This window comes from Apteryx mantelli, chromosome 5 (genome assembly GCF_036417845.1).
Source record: "Apteryx mantelli isolate bAptMan1 chromosome 5, bAptMan1.hap1, whole genome shotgun sequence".
Classification (NCBI taxonomy): Eukaryota; Metazoa; Chordata; class Aves; order Apterygiformes; family Apterygidae; genus Apteryx; species Apteryx mantelli.
The window spans coordinates 5,784,614-5,803,919 of record NC_089982.1 but is presented as its reverse complement, the minus strand read 5'-3'; the positions used below and the strand labels follow the sequence as shown (position 1 = coordinate 5,803,919).

The window sequence follows — 19,306 nt, the reverse complement described above, 5'->3', positions numbered from 1 at the left end:
AGACAAGACAGAAATTATGGCTTAAAGAGACATTCACTTAAATATTTTGAAACTATTTTTATATTTTTAAATACTGTAGATGACATACATACTAAATTATCTTTAAGCAAGCAAGCTATTATTACATAACAAGGAAACTGATGACACACATTTCCAGTTGCTTGATTCTATTTAAAATAAAAAGTCTCTGAGCTATTCAAAAAAAAAAAGCATAAAGCTTCTGTTTGTTTGAGGGTCCTGCAAATAAAGCAGTTCAAGTTTCTTTTAAAACTCTTTTCATTTCTTTTACCATAAAGCAATACTCTATAATAAAATGGCATTATATGCAAGCTACTAGAACAACAAGTCAACAACAGTAAGTGTTCAGTATCCTTTAGCCATTTAAAATAACATCTTTTAACACGGATTACCTTCTCCTTTCTGTACCTACAGACATCTGATTTTGGCATAAATGCTATTATTGTAATGCACCTGAAAGCACCTTGATTTGGATAATTAATTTCTGCACATACGCATTATGGTATAATATGCACGCTTGCTGCGATCAGCAAATAGGCACTTTATACCAGAGGTTTTTACAGCTATTTGTTAGAAAACACATGGAGTACTGGTCCTGCTCCCAGTTCTGGGCAGCAACACCACTCCACATCTACTCTCCTCCGAGTTGCGAAACACCCCTTCTCAATAATTTTGCTCACACCTCTTCCCCGTTTGCTTGCTCCTACTGTTCCATTCATGGTTCCTCACCACATTTACTAATAAAAGGCACATGATCAATAAACTGGAAAACAGCAGCAAATCCACAGCCAGAAGACACTCCTTTGCTTTTTGGCTGCCAGTCTAGTGATTTTCAGTCTTTTCTGTACTGCTACATTTTAAGAGAAATGTTGGGTTCCTAGTGCCACGTATTCATTATGAAATAGAGAAGATATTACCCCTGAACTCACCCAGCAGTCTTGTTAGCCTCATGTTAATATAAACCATTGTGCTATCTGACAGAACATGGAATATACCTAATATTTCATTACCAAATTAAAAGACTGCTATCCATAAAGACTGCTTACACATATAGGTGCTTAAGATGAACCCAAATCAATTATCATGGAACCAGATGTAAAGAAATGCCTACCTTCATCCACAGTAAACTGACAGCTCTTGTCATTGTAGAAAAGAATTTTCTTCTTATCAGGACGATTAACAAAGATGATCTGGTCCCCTAAAGCCTCAATAACACATGCAAAAGAAGAACTCAAAATCATTTTATTTCCAAGAATCAAAGGAATGCATTTGTTTGACAGTGTTCTCTTCCTCCACTTTAACACACGTCCCAAGCCAAGGACAAATGAAACACCATATTTAAGGGTTTACCTTTGTAAGGTGTACTCGCGATTGCAATAAAATTTCAAAATTCTGCAAAATTACAGTAGTACTAGACTGACTACAAATCATCTTTCATACTTCCTGTATCAGGACGTTCTTGGGGAATGAGTAAATGAACATAAGGTACAGCTGGCATCAGCTGCGTTATCACCGAATGAGCAGGAACAGAGAAAAGCATTTATTCCAAATAAGTGTTCCTATTCAGTAGGCAGGGGGGAATGAAGTTTTTACAAAGAAACTTCTAGCAGCAGTGAAACACATCCTGCATGCTTGCTTTGTTTCTCAGCTCTGCAAGATGAATAATGCATAGAGAAGAGCCAGAATTGAGGAGTTTACACAGCTACACACACTGATCATCTCCCTGATAGATCTGAATCTAGTATTAGAATAAACTTATTTTCCTCTTCTATCTTGTCTGATGTTCACTTTTTAGGGAGACCTGGCAAACACTGAGTATACCATTCCCATCGTGTTTGCCATGGGTGTTGCTGCAGAGGATATTCTACATATCCTACTGTAGATAAATGCACTGATGTAAAGAGAATGAAACAGAAAAATTGATAACCATTTCAAAAGGAAAATGAAATTGCCTGCAACTATGAAAGAGTGTCTGTGTTTAATAAAGGTTGCAAAAACCAAGAGGGGACAGCTGACACCTTCATAGCTGCAATCTTCAATATTACTGCATACTTAAAATACACAATTAATCAGACCAGCGGAGGGTATAAAGGATTCCAACTTCAACATAAGATCCAGATCTCGTGCTACCCACCTAAAGAAGCAGCAATGTGACCTGCAATGAAATGCCTCTGAAAGGCACACCAACAATAAGTACACTAACAAAGCAGAGATGAGGTACAAAGGACTGAGATCAACATATAAGAGCACAACTAAATAACTACAGCTGGAATATGGGAGATCAAGAGTGTTTTGTGAAGATAAAGCTTTGCCAGTTTGGTAAGACATCAGGCCAAATCTGAAAACACAGGATGAAGTACAGAAAATGCTACAATATTAGACCCTGTGAAATACCTGACAAGTTATCAAAAAAAACCAGAAGCAACCCAGGAGAAAAATCTCTCTTAGCCCCTACCTCTCCTTTGAGGAGATAATCAGAATGGGTTCACTGAAGCGTGAGCAAGTGTTACTCACCTTTATGGCTTTCTGTGCATTGGGTAGCCCTTCCTCAATATCTTCCAGAAGGATTCCTCCCAGCCCTCGCTGGTCATGCTTGTCCAATAGCCTGAGCAGAGCCTTTTTATCTTTCAAGTTGTACTTGGGTTTGAAAGCATACTTCCCATCTACAACTTCTATTTTCGGATTGTTGACTAGAGCCTGTAACAGGAATGTAAATTTTAGACCTTGAAAAGAGTGAACACTAGTACTTTTTAAATAGCATGCCTTTCAGCAATGACAGCGCATCAGCCACATGTTGCAGGTGCCAGTTTGGAGGTTTGAGTTTGAACTGGATTTTAAATCTAGAATCTTAGATCTGACCTAGGCACAACTCCCCACAGCATAAAGCCCAAAGCAGCAAAGCAGGCTTAACACCATTCCACTTAATGCCTTTTGGGTTGAAGGTCCACAAAGCCTCTTATCTTATGGCAGAAAGCCACACATGTTCCCTCTTGAGAAAGGAATGAGAATAAAAAGAAGAGAGAATGCAAAAAAGTGTGCTTTGGTTGAATATCAAGTGCAAACAGACAACTCAGCATATCAAATTCGGCTCATATTGACGTTACAAGTGTGAAAGGCATTACCCTGGGATGACCAAAACAGGAGTCAGTCTTCCCCAAGTGCTGTCAATTGGCACCAGCAGCTGTAGAAGAAATTGAGAAGAGCAGACCTCCTGCACAAGAAGAGTTTACTTATGATGCCAGCTTCAGAGTGAAGCTGACCAGAAGTTCATGGACAACTGAAGTAACTTAAGATATGCTCTGAATCAGTTTTGCTATGCAGCCAGCACCACAATGGAAGTTCACCTGTAACAGAGGGCAACTCTACTTAGTTTCTTCTACAGCTGCCAGACTGACAAGAAAGGGGGGAGGAAGGGGGGGGAGACCAACCTGTAACAGAAAAGGTAACTAACTTTGGCAGCTTACTTTCTCAGGAAATTAAGCAAGCCACCACAGCTAAATGAACTGCTGTAATTTGCCTGTTATTTGTCTATTTCTTGGCTATTTGTTCATCTCTTCCTATCCAGTAGCAACTCAATGAAAGTTTTGCATAAACTTCTTCAGAGGAACTTTTTGGTTTAATCTTTATATTCTGATCCATGATGGAAAATCCTTGAGCTATCCTTCAGAAGATTTCAGCAGAGTCCAGTTTTCACCACAAACAAGACTACTTTTTGCAATTCTCAGGGATTTATAGGAGTATTTGTAATAAAGGAATGTTACAGGCTCTATTAGTTAAAACCATCTTAATTTTACCATACAGAAATTTTTTCTAATGTATCAACAGCCTTTACTACTCTGTTACAAGGATTTTAAATATGATTTGAGCAACACCAGATATACCAATAAAATAAAAACACCAAATATGGTATTTTGCTGTTTTATTAATTTTGACATTCCATGAAGACACTCAGATCAGTTAAGGGGTGAAGATGATGAATATGGTGGCAAGTTGCAGTGATTCTGTAACAGCAAAACCGAGCATGTAGAGAGAGACTAACAAACTCCAACACTGAAATTTTGAAATTTATTACCTGATAATTCTGGACATAAATTTCACATTAGAATTCTTCACTTCAGTAAATAGCAAATAATGGTAAGTCTGTGAATATTGTGCCAAACTCCTTTGGTTTAGTTAGTTCAACATCCCAATACTGGAAGAGCTCTCCACTTGAAAAATTTTAAGAGAAATTCCTTATGAAAAACAGCTTGATTATATAAAATTAATAATGAATAATTTCACTTCACCCCAAATTTACTCATTGTATAGCAATTCTAATTGATCCTTTAAAGTGTCAGAATACTTTTCACTTCACACCTATCTCCACAGCAGAAGATACAAGACAGACGGACATGTAAATCAGTGCAGTTTCTTAAAGCAGAACCTTTTATAATTACAGAGTTTGTAATTAAACATAAATAAATATTCAGACTCATCATATTTCTCTGATCTCTAATTAAAAAAAAAAATCTAAACATGTTTTCTTTACCTCACTCATTAACCATTGTTTCTGTTTCAGTCCAATATCTAAATGTTGCGTTTCATCCAAAATTTCTTCTAGGGTTAATGGATGTGTATCACCACGCTGGTGCCGAGTCTGCAAGAATAAACAGGATCTCTCAGAGATCTGTATTTACTTATTCAGGGACTAAATTATCATGAAGTAACTACAATCGGTATAATGTGATGACAAAACAATTTTTACTAAATCAGAATAGTTACAATATGCATATGTATATATGAATAATATATGAATAACAATTTAGGGGCTTTGAGAATGAGGAAAAAAATTAGTTTAGTACCAGCTGAGACAGATGACAAAGTCATCTGTAAACACCAAATTACAAGTTATTCTGATACATAGCTCATGAATACTGAAAGCTGACAGATTCTCCCAGTTCCTATTTCTAATGCAAGTAAAAAGCATCCTCCTGGTTTTAAACTGGCCAGGAATCATTGGGATTTCAGTAATGAAACAGTATGCTGGCCATTTTGTTTGCTGACATCATTTTGTATTTAACAAATAGTTTCTTAAAATTCTTACCCTTGCAGTGAAAGAATTTGAGAGTCTGAAATATTCAGTATCTTTTAACTACTACAGGAGAAGAAATAACTAAAGTGTTTCAAAACATTACACTTTTAAATCAAATCACCATACCTTCATATAATTCACTATTTTAGCAAGGACTCCAAACTTGTAGCCAGAGCCTCCTGAAAGGGCTTTCAAGTTAAATGACCCATTGCTGTGATCTACAAGAGGAGAAAACAGACAAATAAACAATGCTTTCAACAACACCTTCTTGGGTCTGCACTCTGTCCCTTTTATACTCTTCTTCCGCAGCCTTTCAGAACTACGAACAGAAATGATACGAGTTCCAGAAATGGTTACTCTCAGAGGACTCCTTGTTAACAAACATGCTGATCCAGATCCATAGCTGCCTGTTGACACACGCTGGTCTGGAATGCTTCGGGGTAGAATTTCATAAATGTAAAAATATTGGCATCTGAGCTTTAAGAAGATGGCAAGCAATTGTAGCATTAATAACATAAGAGCACACGTTTTTGTTTTGTGGCTTAACATAGCACAATCATTTATGCTACATTAAATTATGCTGAAATAATGTACTGCATTTGTGCCAAACGATCATCTCTACAGATAACTATATACCTTCATATTGCAGAGGCATGAGCAGAAAGTTTCACTTACTGTTATAACCAAAAGGTATTAAACAGCAAGTAAAGTAAGGTTGTGTTTTCTATCTTGTTTTTTTTTTTCCTCTAACAGAGAATTTATCAAAGAAACATAAATTCAAAGTGTTTCACCTGGTGTATTGCACTACTAGAACAACAATTCAGTACCCTTTCTGTTCTCAAGTCTGTTTCTGTCTTAATGTATCATGAAGTTTGCTACTGTGTAGTTTGTTTCAAGAATTCTTGCAAGCCTGGGTTAAAGACAGTTATATTAACTTTATAACATAACATATTAAGCAGAAATATTCACAAACCACTACCAAAAGCCACATGCCCATTACAAGGATAACACAGTTCAGACTGAACAGAAGAGCCTTTCAGAATTTCAATTACTCCAGAGAAAGAAAATTATCTTATTTTTGTCATGGGAGTTTTTTTTAAATCCTCCAGCAATTTCTAATCAAACTTGACAGGGCAGTAGATATCTCAGAGTTCCTATTATTTCTGTGGAAAATCAGTGGAGGGATAAGAGAGCGCAATTAAAGTTAGTCCCTTAACTGAAGGAGAGGCTGCAGAAGGTGCTAAGCAGAGGTATCCAAGGCCGCTTTTTTTTTTTTTTCTGGGCAGCAGGAGGCTATGGATGAGGCAGGTGCTAAGGAGGAGAGAAGGGGGCTTTCGAGCTTGTAGTGAGGAAAGGGAAGTACTGCTAGATACACTGCAGGTGAAGAACAAATTAGGCTGCAAGAATGATGCTTTATTTGTTCTGCTGCTCTGCAAATAATTGGTCTATCTGGCCTATACCTGAAACACGGCAGTATTTTCAGAAAGCTTGGCAGTAACAAACACAGGAACATCTTGGGGAATCCCACCACAAGTGAGCACAGTGCAAATCCCCATTCACAACCCATTTTCATCGACTGGGCAGACAAAAGGTAGCAGCACTAGCAATTAGAAAAGAATAGCAAGTGTGACACTCAACTGCAGTACCCTCCTGGCCTGAAGAGCTCTAACGTTTCTGTCAGAAGAAAGGGGAAGCCTTCCTGCTCTTTTATCAATATAAGAACAAGAGTAGAATCCCTATTTGAAAGTAGAGACTGAGATTTTTAGACTCAGCTTGCAAATTTGGGAAGCGCAAGCAGACAACAGTTGATTCTTAGCAACTGTACAGGAGCAGATACTTCAAGCCAGATGCATCAAAGCAGAAGCTTACGAAAGCCAGCAGTCACTTTGAAACTCCTGACCCTTTTTTGGACAGTTATGGACATCCTAGAGCTCCTATGTTCTGAGAAGGAAGTGCTGATGTTTTCAGGTCTTCCTTCCCACTTGAGACAGTACAAGAAAGCAAAATGATCTGCTCTGCTTAACATTTCATCATATTCTAGGAAATGCACCCAAAATGTGCACCAGAGACCCATTACCTCCACTAAGAGGCACACTTGGAGAAAGTGTGTTATATTCAGCGTGTTTAAATTTAGATGCCCTTGCTAAATTCTTTAAAGGAAACTGCCAATTAAGTTTCCAAAGCCAATATACTTTAGCTGAATTTTGTTAATGCCTCTCGCATTGCCTCTCAATCTACTGCTAAATTTATCCGCAAGCCACTATAAAAAGGCAACAATCAATGGAAATTGTGTATCTAGTCAACTATAAAACAAATCTACTTTTGATAATTATTATAAAGACTTGCATGGAAACAGGGGCTAGTAGAGTAAAAACATAATGCCCAAGGAACAAATGTCAAATCTAAAATTCAGCAACAGATAATTTTAAAGCTATTCCATGACATCTTACAGATTTCACATAGCACAAAAATTTTAAAGTTAACACAGGTGAATCAATATATCTCCAGTTTCATAAGAACATTTTTTTTCTGGTTAATAACTTCATTAAGATATAAAAAAGGAGAAACACAAAGCCAGCTCCCCCTAAAAATCCAGCCTATATGGATTCCCCCTGCCCAGATCCTTTTTTAACATTAAACATCTATTTCTATGAAGCAAATTTTATAAATGAAACAAATCATATGTGCCGTAGAAGATCTAGAATGACCAAAATAAAATCAGCATCACAACAAATAGTAAAGATTTATTATGTATTTGTTTTGTCAACTGCATCAAGAAGATTATCTTGCCTAATCTGCCTGGCTACAGCATGCTATAGTTCATGACAGGTAAATCTAACCACACTGTGAAGCTAGAATCTGCAGGTATTAACACTTTAAACGTCATGGTTCGACCAGCCGTTTTCCAGCACAAAGCAAAGCAGGTCATGGTCACATCACACTCCCAGGGCACTTCTCAGCTAATAAGCTCACTGCACAAAAAGAGTATGCAGAAAATAACAGTGGGAAGAGCCAGTTTCTAATTCAAAACAGTAAGAGTCAAATTTATGAATGATTTACTCCTGCGGTTGAGGGCTTGATGCAAATGAGCATAAAGGAAGTTGTCAGCAGCATCATGCTCTGGCCAATAGTGGGAAAGCTCCATCTTAGCTGTGTCGTAGGCTGCATTAAAAAAAGGGAACGAACAGCGCTCTTTCAGCATCCTTTCAAACAAGAGGTAGGTGTGTATCATTTTATAACATTGTCTTAGGTTTATCTTGATTACTGAAATAAAATACGTCTGTAATTTATAAGCCTGTAAAAGGATTCTTAGAATCAGGATGGTTTTTCTCTAGATTTAGCAGGATTTTGTTCTGCTAAACACAGAGGAGCTTGTCTTGCACTATCAGACAAGCACTTTCACCATCTGTGCACTAATGGAAAATTGATGACCACTCCATCTTACAAGAAAAGCTAATACACAAGCCAACGTTCAGTAAACAAAATGGATTTAATGCTTACTAGCGAGGTAGCTTGTTTCCTGTAGCCTCACATTCCTTGTAATTTATTCTATGTTCTTTTAATGAAACGATAGTAAAAGGATTTTCCAAAATAAGGAAAAAAAAAGGGGGGGGGGGAAGAAAGCACTATAACCTGAAATTTAAGAATTATATCTCCTAAGTGGTCGTCTTGTAAGTCTCATCAATTAAATTACCTACAAGAGATGTATGCTTGTGGATACACTAGAAACATGTTCCAGAAATTGGTACGTCAGAAATTGGTATGTTACGGCAGGAAAAAACCTTATTGCATATTATCATTGTAAATATTGGAGCACTGATCAATACAATATTAACAAGTTAGAACTCATCTGAGATTTGTAAATGCTGTTACCCCAAGGTGTCTATTCAATCATTTCTTATACAGGACTTCCTCAATACTGCATCAAAATGAATTTTTGGCTAGTCATTTCCCCCTGCTCCATGAATATAATCTCAAATAAACCTGCTTTTCTGCAGTATCCAAAGAATAAGATACTTTTAAATTAAAGCCTAATACAGAAATTACAGAACCCAGTTCATTAAATATTTAACTTGCTGTATTTTGGACACATACAATAGCTGAAATGCATACAAATCTGACTGGCTCACGATATGGATTTAAATTATGCCATTATAAAATAGGTAAAACTGCATGAAACCAGACTATTTTTGACAGCTTTCAAAGGTGCTAACCTTCTTAGGGCCAATTCTGAAGGCTCAGAAACGGCTACTTCGGTCTTGTATTTTAGTAACTAAAATAACACATGTAGCTGATATTTATCTGCTTGCTTCAGTCAAATCTAAGGAGATCATCATCTTTTACAAGCATGAATCACCACCAGCACAGGCACTAAAAACAGCCTGAGTAAAGATGAGCATCTCTTCACTGTGCAAATCACTGTCCTAACGGTGGCTGTGCTGGCTGCAGGAAGGGGTAGGCTACTACACTGTGCCCATAGCAGAGCAGCAGGGCCTCCCGCTGCCTGCAGAGTGGCTTGCCTCCTCTCGAGGCCAGAATCAGCCTCCTTGCAGAGTGCTATAACAGGAAAGGGTCTTGGCTATGCAATGTAAACAAGTCTGACCTCTCCATTTGCCCCAAATCCTGATTTCTTTTAATGCCAAAAATAGTAATTTTTAGCAATGTGTATCAACAGAAAAAGTTTGTTTTTCTGTCCAGTGTTTACAAAGCAAGCAAATTCACATGTAATGGATTCCAACAGTCTTAGAAACCTGTTTAAAAAGTTTGAAACAAAAAACTTCTCCCTTCTTTCCTGAGGATATCACTTGCTATTTAAAATATACATTTATATCTTGTTTCTTTTAATTATCCCTCAAAGGGGACCCCACATCCTTTTATTCAGCCCTTCTCTCTCTCAAAAAGAGATTTTTAAATGAGTCTTCAACCACCCCAACAAAAACCCTCCTGTCTTTTAGCACCATCTCCCATAAAACAAGCCAGGAGAGTTTCCTTCCTAGACCATAACCAAACCAAGCCACACTCTCTTAAAGCCAGAAACAATCTCATTTCTGTAGTACTTTTAAGGTGGATTTGCTCTGTAAACTCTTGTTTAAAGAAAGCCAGTTGAATTAATCCTACCCATCTTATTTACATTTCATATATTCAATTCCTTTATCCTGAATCACAAATTTAACAAAGGAAACAATAAGTTACTGCACCTCTTCCAATAAATGGCTGTAGCACAAACCCCTAACTCAGATTCTCTTCTCACCACTAAGGCCAATCTATTTCAATTTCAATCCATTAAAGATGGAATGATAGACAAAATGCACAGTATTTGAACAATAAAAATAAGACATACATCAACAGCTGTTTTGGATGCATCATTCTGTTTTTCATCATACCCTTTCTTAATAACAACACAATTTAAAAACAATGACAGGTGCTTAGATTTCTTTAAGTAATCTGTATGGGTGGAAACCATCACACTTCTCCTTTGTCACTTTCCATTTATTTAGGCATTTTGTGGTTTTCACCTTCTAACCATGTTGAGCAGAATTATTTCTGTAACATACAAGGTTCAAAGTATTATCTGTAAGCTCATTTAGTAAACAAAACATCAGTGCTGTTCCTTTGTTCTGTAGTTCTGACTATTGCACCACCTGGACAAAATTAATTTACATATAGGCAGTCAAGAATATTTTCTAATAAATTTTTAGAATATTTTCTAATAAATACTTTCACTTGTCGCTTTACATACAAAGCAAAAGTCTTTTTAGTTAGACATGGAACTAAGAGTTTACTGTTCTATAAAGTTACCATCCTGCCCCTCTTGCATCTTCCCCTCCCAAAATGCCACATTTTCTAGGGCGCCTGAGCAGACAAAAGCACATTCTGCAGCTTGCCTGTTAGCTGGCATACACTAGCTGACAGGCCTCAATGAGGTGCGTGGGCTGGCCAGTCAAGTGCTGCTCACCACTATGTGTCACCTAAAAGCTCCATACCTTTCCCTTAATGAACACAGTGATCTGGATCCATCTCTTTCACCCACACCCAGCTTTAAATTGCCTGAAGGATTCAGAGGTTGTTAACGAGTCCTCCAGTACGCTAAGCCAGGTAACCAGGAGTTACTGTGGCTCCTCAGACATTTTTTATTTCATTCGACAATACAACAGAATATTCTAAGTTGTCCAAGTGTTGGAAGACAAAGTCAGGAGAAGAAGGAAGCAAGGGAAAACCAGACACAATTGTGAAGATATTAATCCCAAACACCTCATCTGCCTACTTATCCATAATTCAGAAAGAAATCAAGGGACAGAAAGAAAATAGCTTCTTTTGCTCTAGGTGTACTACAAAGAGTACTGAGACATAGCCTACTTTCACATTTTCAAGCAGTGGGCTTCCCAAAGTAGTGCACCTTGACAGCCAAAAGGAGATTTGCTGTAGCTGAACTTCTTCCCTTTCTCTCCCCCAAACCACAAAACAGTCTCTTGTCTCGCTGGGTACAAATACAGGATCGGACAAAAGATGACATCCTTACCTTGCAGTTTAGTGGAGAAGGCTGAAAAGAAGAAATCAGAACTCCTCAAAAAGGGTTGGACTGGGTTTTCCTTGTATTTATCCTAATTACCACAGCACAAATGGGATGAGATTTTCAAAGGTACTCAGTGCCATTCAGGCAGCTGAAAGTAGCAGCTGGATTTCTTGAGCAAAAGCTTCTACTCAACAGCAGGAATGACAGAGGAATAAACACTTTGGGAAATCTGGCTCTCATAAGTCAAAAAGTTTTGCAACGTTAACTAGTCTGTGCTAATAGGAAAATCTAAAATAGTGAGGTTTTGGATACCAGGACTATGTCTATGAACTACAAGAACAAATGAAAAGTTCAGCTCCATTCTTTGGAAATATCCTCCAAGATAGCTTTAATTTATACATTAAGCAAAATTCTTTCATTCTCCCAAATAGGAAAAAAACTCAAACAAGCAAACAAACAAATTCAACTGACATTAATATATAGCAAGTTCTTCTAATCACTCTTCGAATCACTCCTGTGGGGAGGTGCTACGCAGATCTCCTGTTTTTCTAGGAATGGCAAAAGAGTCCTTCCTGCAGGTCTTCACACCATGCAAGTATCACGCATCAAGAGTTGAAAATTGTTGAAACTACTGCATACCTTGAAAATTATATTTGTAACCTTTTTGTCTTTGTGTGCACTTAAAATAATGAACAGAGCTCTTCAGTTACACAAAAACTTACACTACACAAAGCACATACTGACACAGTCATTCTTGAAACAAACATTCCAGACAAGTCAAACTTGTACATTTTGGTTTGATACTTCCTTGAGCAAACACGTACATATTCAACAACCTGTTTGTTGGAGGTGTGACCGCTCACTGAAATTAAACTCTTCCAGTTCGGGATAAAAAAAAAAAAAAAAAAAAAAAAAAAAAGTGCATACAAAGAAAGAATTTGCTTTAATTTTTAAGGCACTGATCAAGAAGATGCTGTGATTTTTTTATTTTTTATACCAACAGGAAGAATTTAACCTCAGTGAGCGGTCACACCTCCAACAAACAGGTTGTTGAATATGTACGTGTTTGCTCAAGGAAGCATCAAACCAAAATGTACAAGTTTGACTTGTCTGGAATGTTTGTTTTAAGAATGACTGTGTCAGTGTATGCATTAAAAAAAGTTCTCAACAGCTTTGTTTTTCTTTTTCAGCCCAAAAATCTGTGACGCTGAATACAATAAGACAACTCTTCAAGAATGGCAACCTTCAACACCACTCACTGGAATGAGACTACATCCATTTACCAATACTTGGGCTTTCAAGTGCAAAAAATTTACCCTTTCCATGATAACTGGAACACAGCTTGCTTTATTATTTTGATTATATTTATCTTTACTGTAGTTTCTCTGGTGGTGCTGGCTTTCCTCTATGAACTGCTAGACTGTTGCTGCTGTGTGAAAAATAAAACTGTGAAAGACCTGGAGAATGAACCCAATCCTGTTAGAGCAATGATGGACAGCTTCAGAAAGCGCGAAACAGAAGTGGTGTAGGAAGGACTGATCATCACCACTTGAAGAACATTTAACACCTCCAATGAAGCTTCTTGAACCTTACAAAGGAGCAAGTCACATGCTTTTTTTTGCCCTTAAATATAATTAATAGCAACAGTTACCATTTTATCTCTGGATGTGAACTTGAATAATTAGCAAAGGCTTTCTGAGTGCTTAGCAAAAGGATGATCTGTTGCAGTGTCATGGGGGAAGAAAACATTTTTGTTTTTAAATGAACTTTTGTTGTTTACGTCAAGTTACTAGAGTACTTTGTTTACCTGAGCCAACACATGTTGCTCCAAGTGCTTAAAACTGTTGTTTAATTGGAGAAAATGTTTTATAAAATTGCTCAGCAATCGAATCATACATAGGGCAAAGACAGCACTGTCCTCCCACTGACGTCAATGATACAGAAACAAGGAAGACATACAAAGAGAGAGGAAAAAGAAGTTATGAGATAGGAGGGTTTGACAGCAAGAGATCCCAAGAGACAGGAGAGGCTTGAATGAATTCTCACCTTCAGCAGCTCTTCTTATTCCAGGTTCTTTGCTTTTGGAAAAGAGGAAGGTGGGAGGAAAGTAAGCCAACATGAAATTCATCCCCAAAATGTTAGTCTTTCCTAATCTCCTGCACTAAAATATGACCCCTTCTCCCTGCTGTCCAGAGAAATGCTTTCCCCTGACTTCATATTCAACCTGTTTATCAGTTTCTGGGTCTTGAAAGCACTAATACACTAGCTTAAGACTACCCTACTATTTCTACAGGAGTGTACAGAACCAAGACTATGATCCAGAAGAAATAGGAGTGTCTCCCTGCCTCAAGGCCTCTATGGCAACCACCACACTGTTGTCTTCAGGTCCAGATTTGCAAAGATCTTCTCTTATGCTTTACAAATTACCTAGCCATTGCTCCTGGCTACAGGGAATTAGACAGGCTGGATACATCATTCCTATCTCAACCTTTCAAAGATGAACTGGAGCTGACCTAGTTCTTGCCATGAAACGCAAGCAGACAGGTTGGAGACCTCCCACACTGATGATAGCAATTCCACCCAGCTTGCATGCAGTTTCATCAGTAGGCATCAACATGCTTCACAGAGGAGGCCACATCACAATAAGCCTTGCGCTACAGATGGTGGAATGGAGGGACAGTAAGAAGTGACTTCATTTTGCACAAGAGAATCTCAACATACTCCATCAGCCTGCAAATGCATCCCAGAGTTCACACACAAACCTCTCTTTCTTAACAAATCGACTGTGTTACGCTTGGACCACTGATTTTTACCTCTAGCTCACCAGATTATTTTTCTTCTATTACTGTGCCACACCTATAGCTTTTAAAACAGAAGAGTTTTGCAGTTACAAATAGCCACTGTAATACAATGGCATATCTGTCCAACCACTGGCCATCAGTACTGGCCAGTAAGTCACATATGCTCCTGGTCACACAGAGAAGCAGACCAGTGAGAAACATCCCAAGCAGACCAGAGAGTTTTGTAAGACAAAGTATTTAATGGCATAAAAATAATAATAATATTCCTGTCATTAGGGAAACGAAATTGCCTAGTGGCCAAACAGAAGTAGTTACAAACACTGATTTTGCAGTCTATCCATGTCAGAAATATCTTTGCACCATGGTCAGCACCTGTAATTATCTCTTACTTCTTTTGACAAACGCCCTCTCTCAGGTTCAATATGCTCAAGCTCCAGAAGATCTGGACACATTAAAAGACTTGCGATTTTGACTCATGCTTTTCTTGGTTGATGAGATAGAGTCACAAGGTACCCAGGCCATTGCTACACAAAACAGCTACTCCAGTGATGTGTCTGGAGAGGGAATCTCACTCCTTCAATCACAAAATGAGACAACCACCACCACCACCACAAACATTCATCTCAAATACACTTCTTCTGGCTAACTGTCGCTAGTACGAGTCCCCCATGCAGAGAATGCTTTTAGCCAAAATCAAACTGCAAGCACAGTTAATGGAAGCTGATATCACAGATACAAGACAATTTAAGATTCATGCCAAGACACGTGATGAACATGTTAGTGATGTGAATGTCTTCTGCTATCAGGGGACACTGGGAAGATACTTCACTGCCCTCTGCTGTATATGACAATTCACCTGAAATACTGGTGTCTTGCTTAAGAGAGGCAAGAGTAGCCATTAGGATGCAATGAATTAACATGTCTGTTTCCTGAAAGTGAACACTCCAAATAGCAATAGGATTGTTTTCCACTTATGGGGTTTCTACGCAACATGTATGCTCACTGCACACAAGAAGGCAGCATGCATGAAGTAACACAGCTAGCCTTTGTTACACTTGTATCACGTTCTTACACCCCTCCTGAGAAGCACACGCAGTGAAGACTCTTGGGACTCATTTCAGCTACATATTTACACATGTATACAGGAGGCTGGGTGCCTGCACAAGGAACAGAAGACAAAAAGATGTCATCTTGCACAGCCCTGGGACCTCAGTTCTTTCCCGCACACAAACTATGCCAGAGAAGCAAAACTGTCAAACACAGCTCCTGGAGATTTCAGTTCTTGAATAAGGTTGGCCTGGACCACCAAGACAAAGGTCTTTAAATAAAAGACTGAGACCTTAACCACACCTTACTATTGATCAATAAAAAGAAATAAACATATATGATCTATTTCCTTTATTTTCCAGTTACTCTTCTGAACTGAACCGAGTAAACAAAGCAATTCTGATTTTTTTTGGCTTTGTAATAACTATCCTCATTGGGAAGCTTACAAAAAAAATCTTCATACATGGGACAGATTTAGCTTTATGGTCAATTTGAAGATTAGTGTGATCTCAATGCCCCTCCTCCCCCCAAAAGACCAGGGCAGGTTCTATGAATCATAGAATCATGAGGAACCTGCAGGCTCCACAGACCCAGGGACTATAAATGCTAACATGTAATCACTGGGACATTAGTTATGATCTTCGCAGACACTACACAGCAAAACTAGGGACTATCCTCCCAGTTTTCATTTCATCTCAAGGGGGGATTCTTTAAAACAGCAGTTTTGACTCTGTTTCCCCGAGACCAATCTTTACTACATACATCCCCTTACATAAACCTAACAATCTGGTGACTCAAAGAAAAAGCAGGTTTTGAACAAAAGGAATCTGGCAAACAATTGAATTGAGAAACCAAAGTTTGAAATCAGTTCTAACATGTGACTCTGGTAATTATTCAAGACCTTTATCCATCTATAGAATGGGTAAAACTGTCACGAGCAATGCAAGTCACCCTGTGATGTCCCACAGTTAATCTCAACACCTGTTCTGAAACCATTCCTAAGGAGAAATTTGGTTCACTCATTCTCTGTTATTTTTCTTCCATCCTTGCTGCTTCCTGAGCAGTTAATATATACTCTTTGGGGAAACCCAAAAGGAGAAAACCAAAAGGAGACTGAACTCATTCCACACAAAACTTCATATAAGCCCTGAAACCTTTCTGAAATAAAGCCAGCAGCATAAAAAATAAAGCCTATTTCCTCACAGCCACATGATCTTATTTGTGTTAAGCTAATTATTTTATAACTGCAGAAGTACTCACAGAAATACACAGCCCACAAAACCACAGAAAAGAAATTACGTTTTCTCTATCTGCCCTGCTGGTTGGCCACATACCTACTCAAATCCTCCACACCAGAGTTACATTTGAACTGTCTGCCCTCTTCCTGCCTCCCCATCCCTCTTTCCCTGAAAACCCCTCTCGGCCAGGATGAACAGTTTAGGATATTCCACATATAATTTGATTCTACTAGTAGATGGCAGTGTGGCAAAGTGGCTGAGGGAAACCTGGCCTCCCTGGTAGGGCAGTGTCCAGATTGCAAAACAAAGCATACAGTGGTTGTGGAAATCTGCATGCTCTTGCCTAAGGTAGAATACAATCCTCTTAGGAGCCTCGAGGCCGGGAAGAGCCTCAGTCAGAGCAACGAGGACAAGTGGCTGTGGCATCAGGACAGTGCCATCAAGGTGACAGCTTCCTGTTGCACTAGCTGTACAGGAGCCTTGCCCAGAATACTAGCGAGCACAGAACTCCAATTATCACTGGCAGTAGCAAAAAGAGAATAGCAGCTCTGTGCTAGCTCCCATATGCATACGGAGAAACACCTGCCTCCATTCCTTTTCTCCTCAAGGAGTTTTTAAGCTCGTTTATATTTTTTGGTATCAAATGACATGCTCTAATAGTGAGCCCTTTTGCCAAGGCTGGACAGAAAAGTATCTTCATTTATTTTAAAGTGCCTAGCTGAAAACTATTTGGTGGCCTAAGTGCTCTGAGAAGCTGAAGGTACATAATCTCCTTATTCTTTCTTCAGGAGTGCTGCTCCACTCCTCCCGTTGTCCTTGACATTTTTCTCTGCTGTTTTTAGTCCTATTGTTTCCTTTTTGAGTTTAGAAGAGAGCTGTGCACAGTATTCAAGATATGAGCATGCAATGGACACACACAGCAGCGTGTTTTCTGTTTTAGTAATTCCTGACTTTTGATTTGCCTTTTAGAGTGTATCAGAAAACTCCGTGTTTTCAGAGAACTATTCACAAGACCTCCAAGTTGATCTTCTCGCACAGTAACAGCAGATACAGAGTACACCACTTTGCGTACACAAATCCTTTTCCTACTGCTCCAACTGCTGTGCTTCTCATTTACTCACACTATTTTGGTGCTGTTTTATTAGTCGCTTATTTAGTACTGAGACATACGTTGTCAGCATCGCCATCCTAGGGGAATGATCAAACTCCTAATTGAGGCAGACAGAAACCTGCAGAAGTCCTGGCATTCATGAATGAAGACTTATTTTCAGGTTAAACAAGAATAACTGCTAATCACAGTATGTCGAGTAGGACAAAAATTACAGAATCCATCTTGTGACAGTCTATGATTTTCAATTTATAGAAATAAGTTTTAAGCTCTCTCTTGCCAGATTTGGGGGGGGAGGAGGGGGAAAGGGTGCAACTGTTACTACTTATCTTGTGGGGTCTAGTGTTATATTGATATTCACAAACCAAAGTCCAGCTTCATCTGAAGTAATGTCTTAGCAGTAACCCTTCTTCCAACTCACTAACAGTGTGCAAGTCACAGGACAAGGCCTGACCTGTATACATGATAATACAAATTTTATTTTTTTCCCATATTGTGCAAATGAATTTGTTACTAAGAAGTGAGAATTTAAGAGCAAAAATGATCACAGCTGCTACCAGAATTGACAGACTGATTCATGCTAGTGAGTTAGAGGTCAGAGGCAGACAGCAGAAAATGTAAAACATCTGTTAAACAGAACATTTTCACCAACCTGTGTTTTGTTTTGAGCTTGATGCGCTGCCTTGTTCTACCTTTGTTTTCTTCTTCTTCGAAGATGAGGAGTCAGAAGATGGCGCTGGACGTTTTTCTACTGCTGGTGTGGAGAGGGCACGCTTTTTGAATAGCTCTCGCTCTCTGAGTAAGCTTGGATCCATAATTCTGTTAAAAGAAATAAAGATTAGATAGAGTCAATAAAACAATCAGAAGTATAGACATCTAATTATAAAGTTGTTTACTTTTAGTCTTTTTCCTTCTCTTTCCCTTTACCAACTCTAAGAAACAGACGTTTATGCGGATTTAAGTGTCAAAAAACTACCTTCTTTCCAAACAAGTCTTTGAGACTATGGAATATACTTTCTGAATCAGCACTCAACTTCGTGTACATTTCCAAAAATACATGCAAAGCCTACTTGCTTAACACTGAGCTTCCATCTTTTTTGTCAAATTTGTCTGAAAGCTCTACGACACTATCACGGAACTTTAAAGTTACTGAAATGAAAAAACTTCGGCGGCAGCGCGACCAGCCGCCCTCATACCGAGGAGCCCGGTTCGCCGGCGCACCCCATCTTCCTACAGGCAGGGAAGGGAGTCGTGGAGACCTCCGCGCAGCCCCCCGTCGCGACCCGAATCCTCCCAGCACAGAGCCCCCGCCGCCACCGGCCCAGTGTCCCGGCCATACCGGCAGTCCTCCTCCGCCTCGCACCGGGCCGCGGACCGGAGGCCGCGGCAACGCCGCGCGGAACGTGGCCAGCCCCTGCCGCCGGCTCTGAGGTAACTGAGGCGCGTGCGCGCGCGTCCCTCCCTCCCCCAACGGTCACTCTCTTTCTACCACTAGCCCCCGCGCGCTCA

At 39.1% G+C, this 19,306-nt stretch overlaps 1 protein-coding gene across 2 annotated transcripts in view; it reads right to left on the bottom strand.

Annotated features, from left to right (window-relative positions):
* The window catches only part of GTF2E2 (general transcription factor IIE subunit 2), a 28,351-nt gene that overhangs the window by 8,998 nt on the left and 47 nt on the right, over positions 1–19,306 (bottom strand). Inside the window, exons 1-6 of one of the 2 annotated variants that reach the window (XM_067297370.1) lie at positions 19,137–19,267; positions 18,450–18,616; positions 5,216–5,307; positions 4,547–4,654; positions 2,533–2,715; positions 1,130–1,223 (exon numbers count right to left, since the gene is read on the bottom strand). In XM_067297370.1, the coding sequence (XP_067153471.1) occupies positions 1,130–1,223; positions 2,533–2,715; positions 4,547–4,654; positions 5,216–5,307; positions 18,450–18,612 (640 nt within the window). In that variant the 5' untranslated portion in view covers positions 18,613–18,616; positions 19,137–19,267. Of the gene's footprint in view, positions 1–1,129; positions 1,224–2,532; positions 2,716–4,546; positions 4,655–5,215; positions 5,308–18,449; positions 18,617–19,136; positions 19,268–19,306 lie in introns of those variants that run through there. The other variant, XM_067297369.1, reaches the window with a different exon arrangement.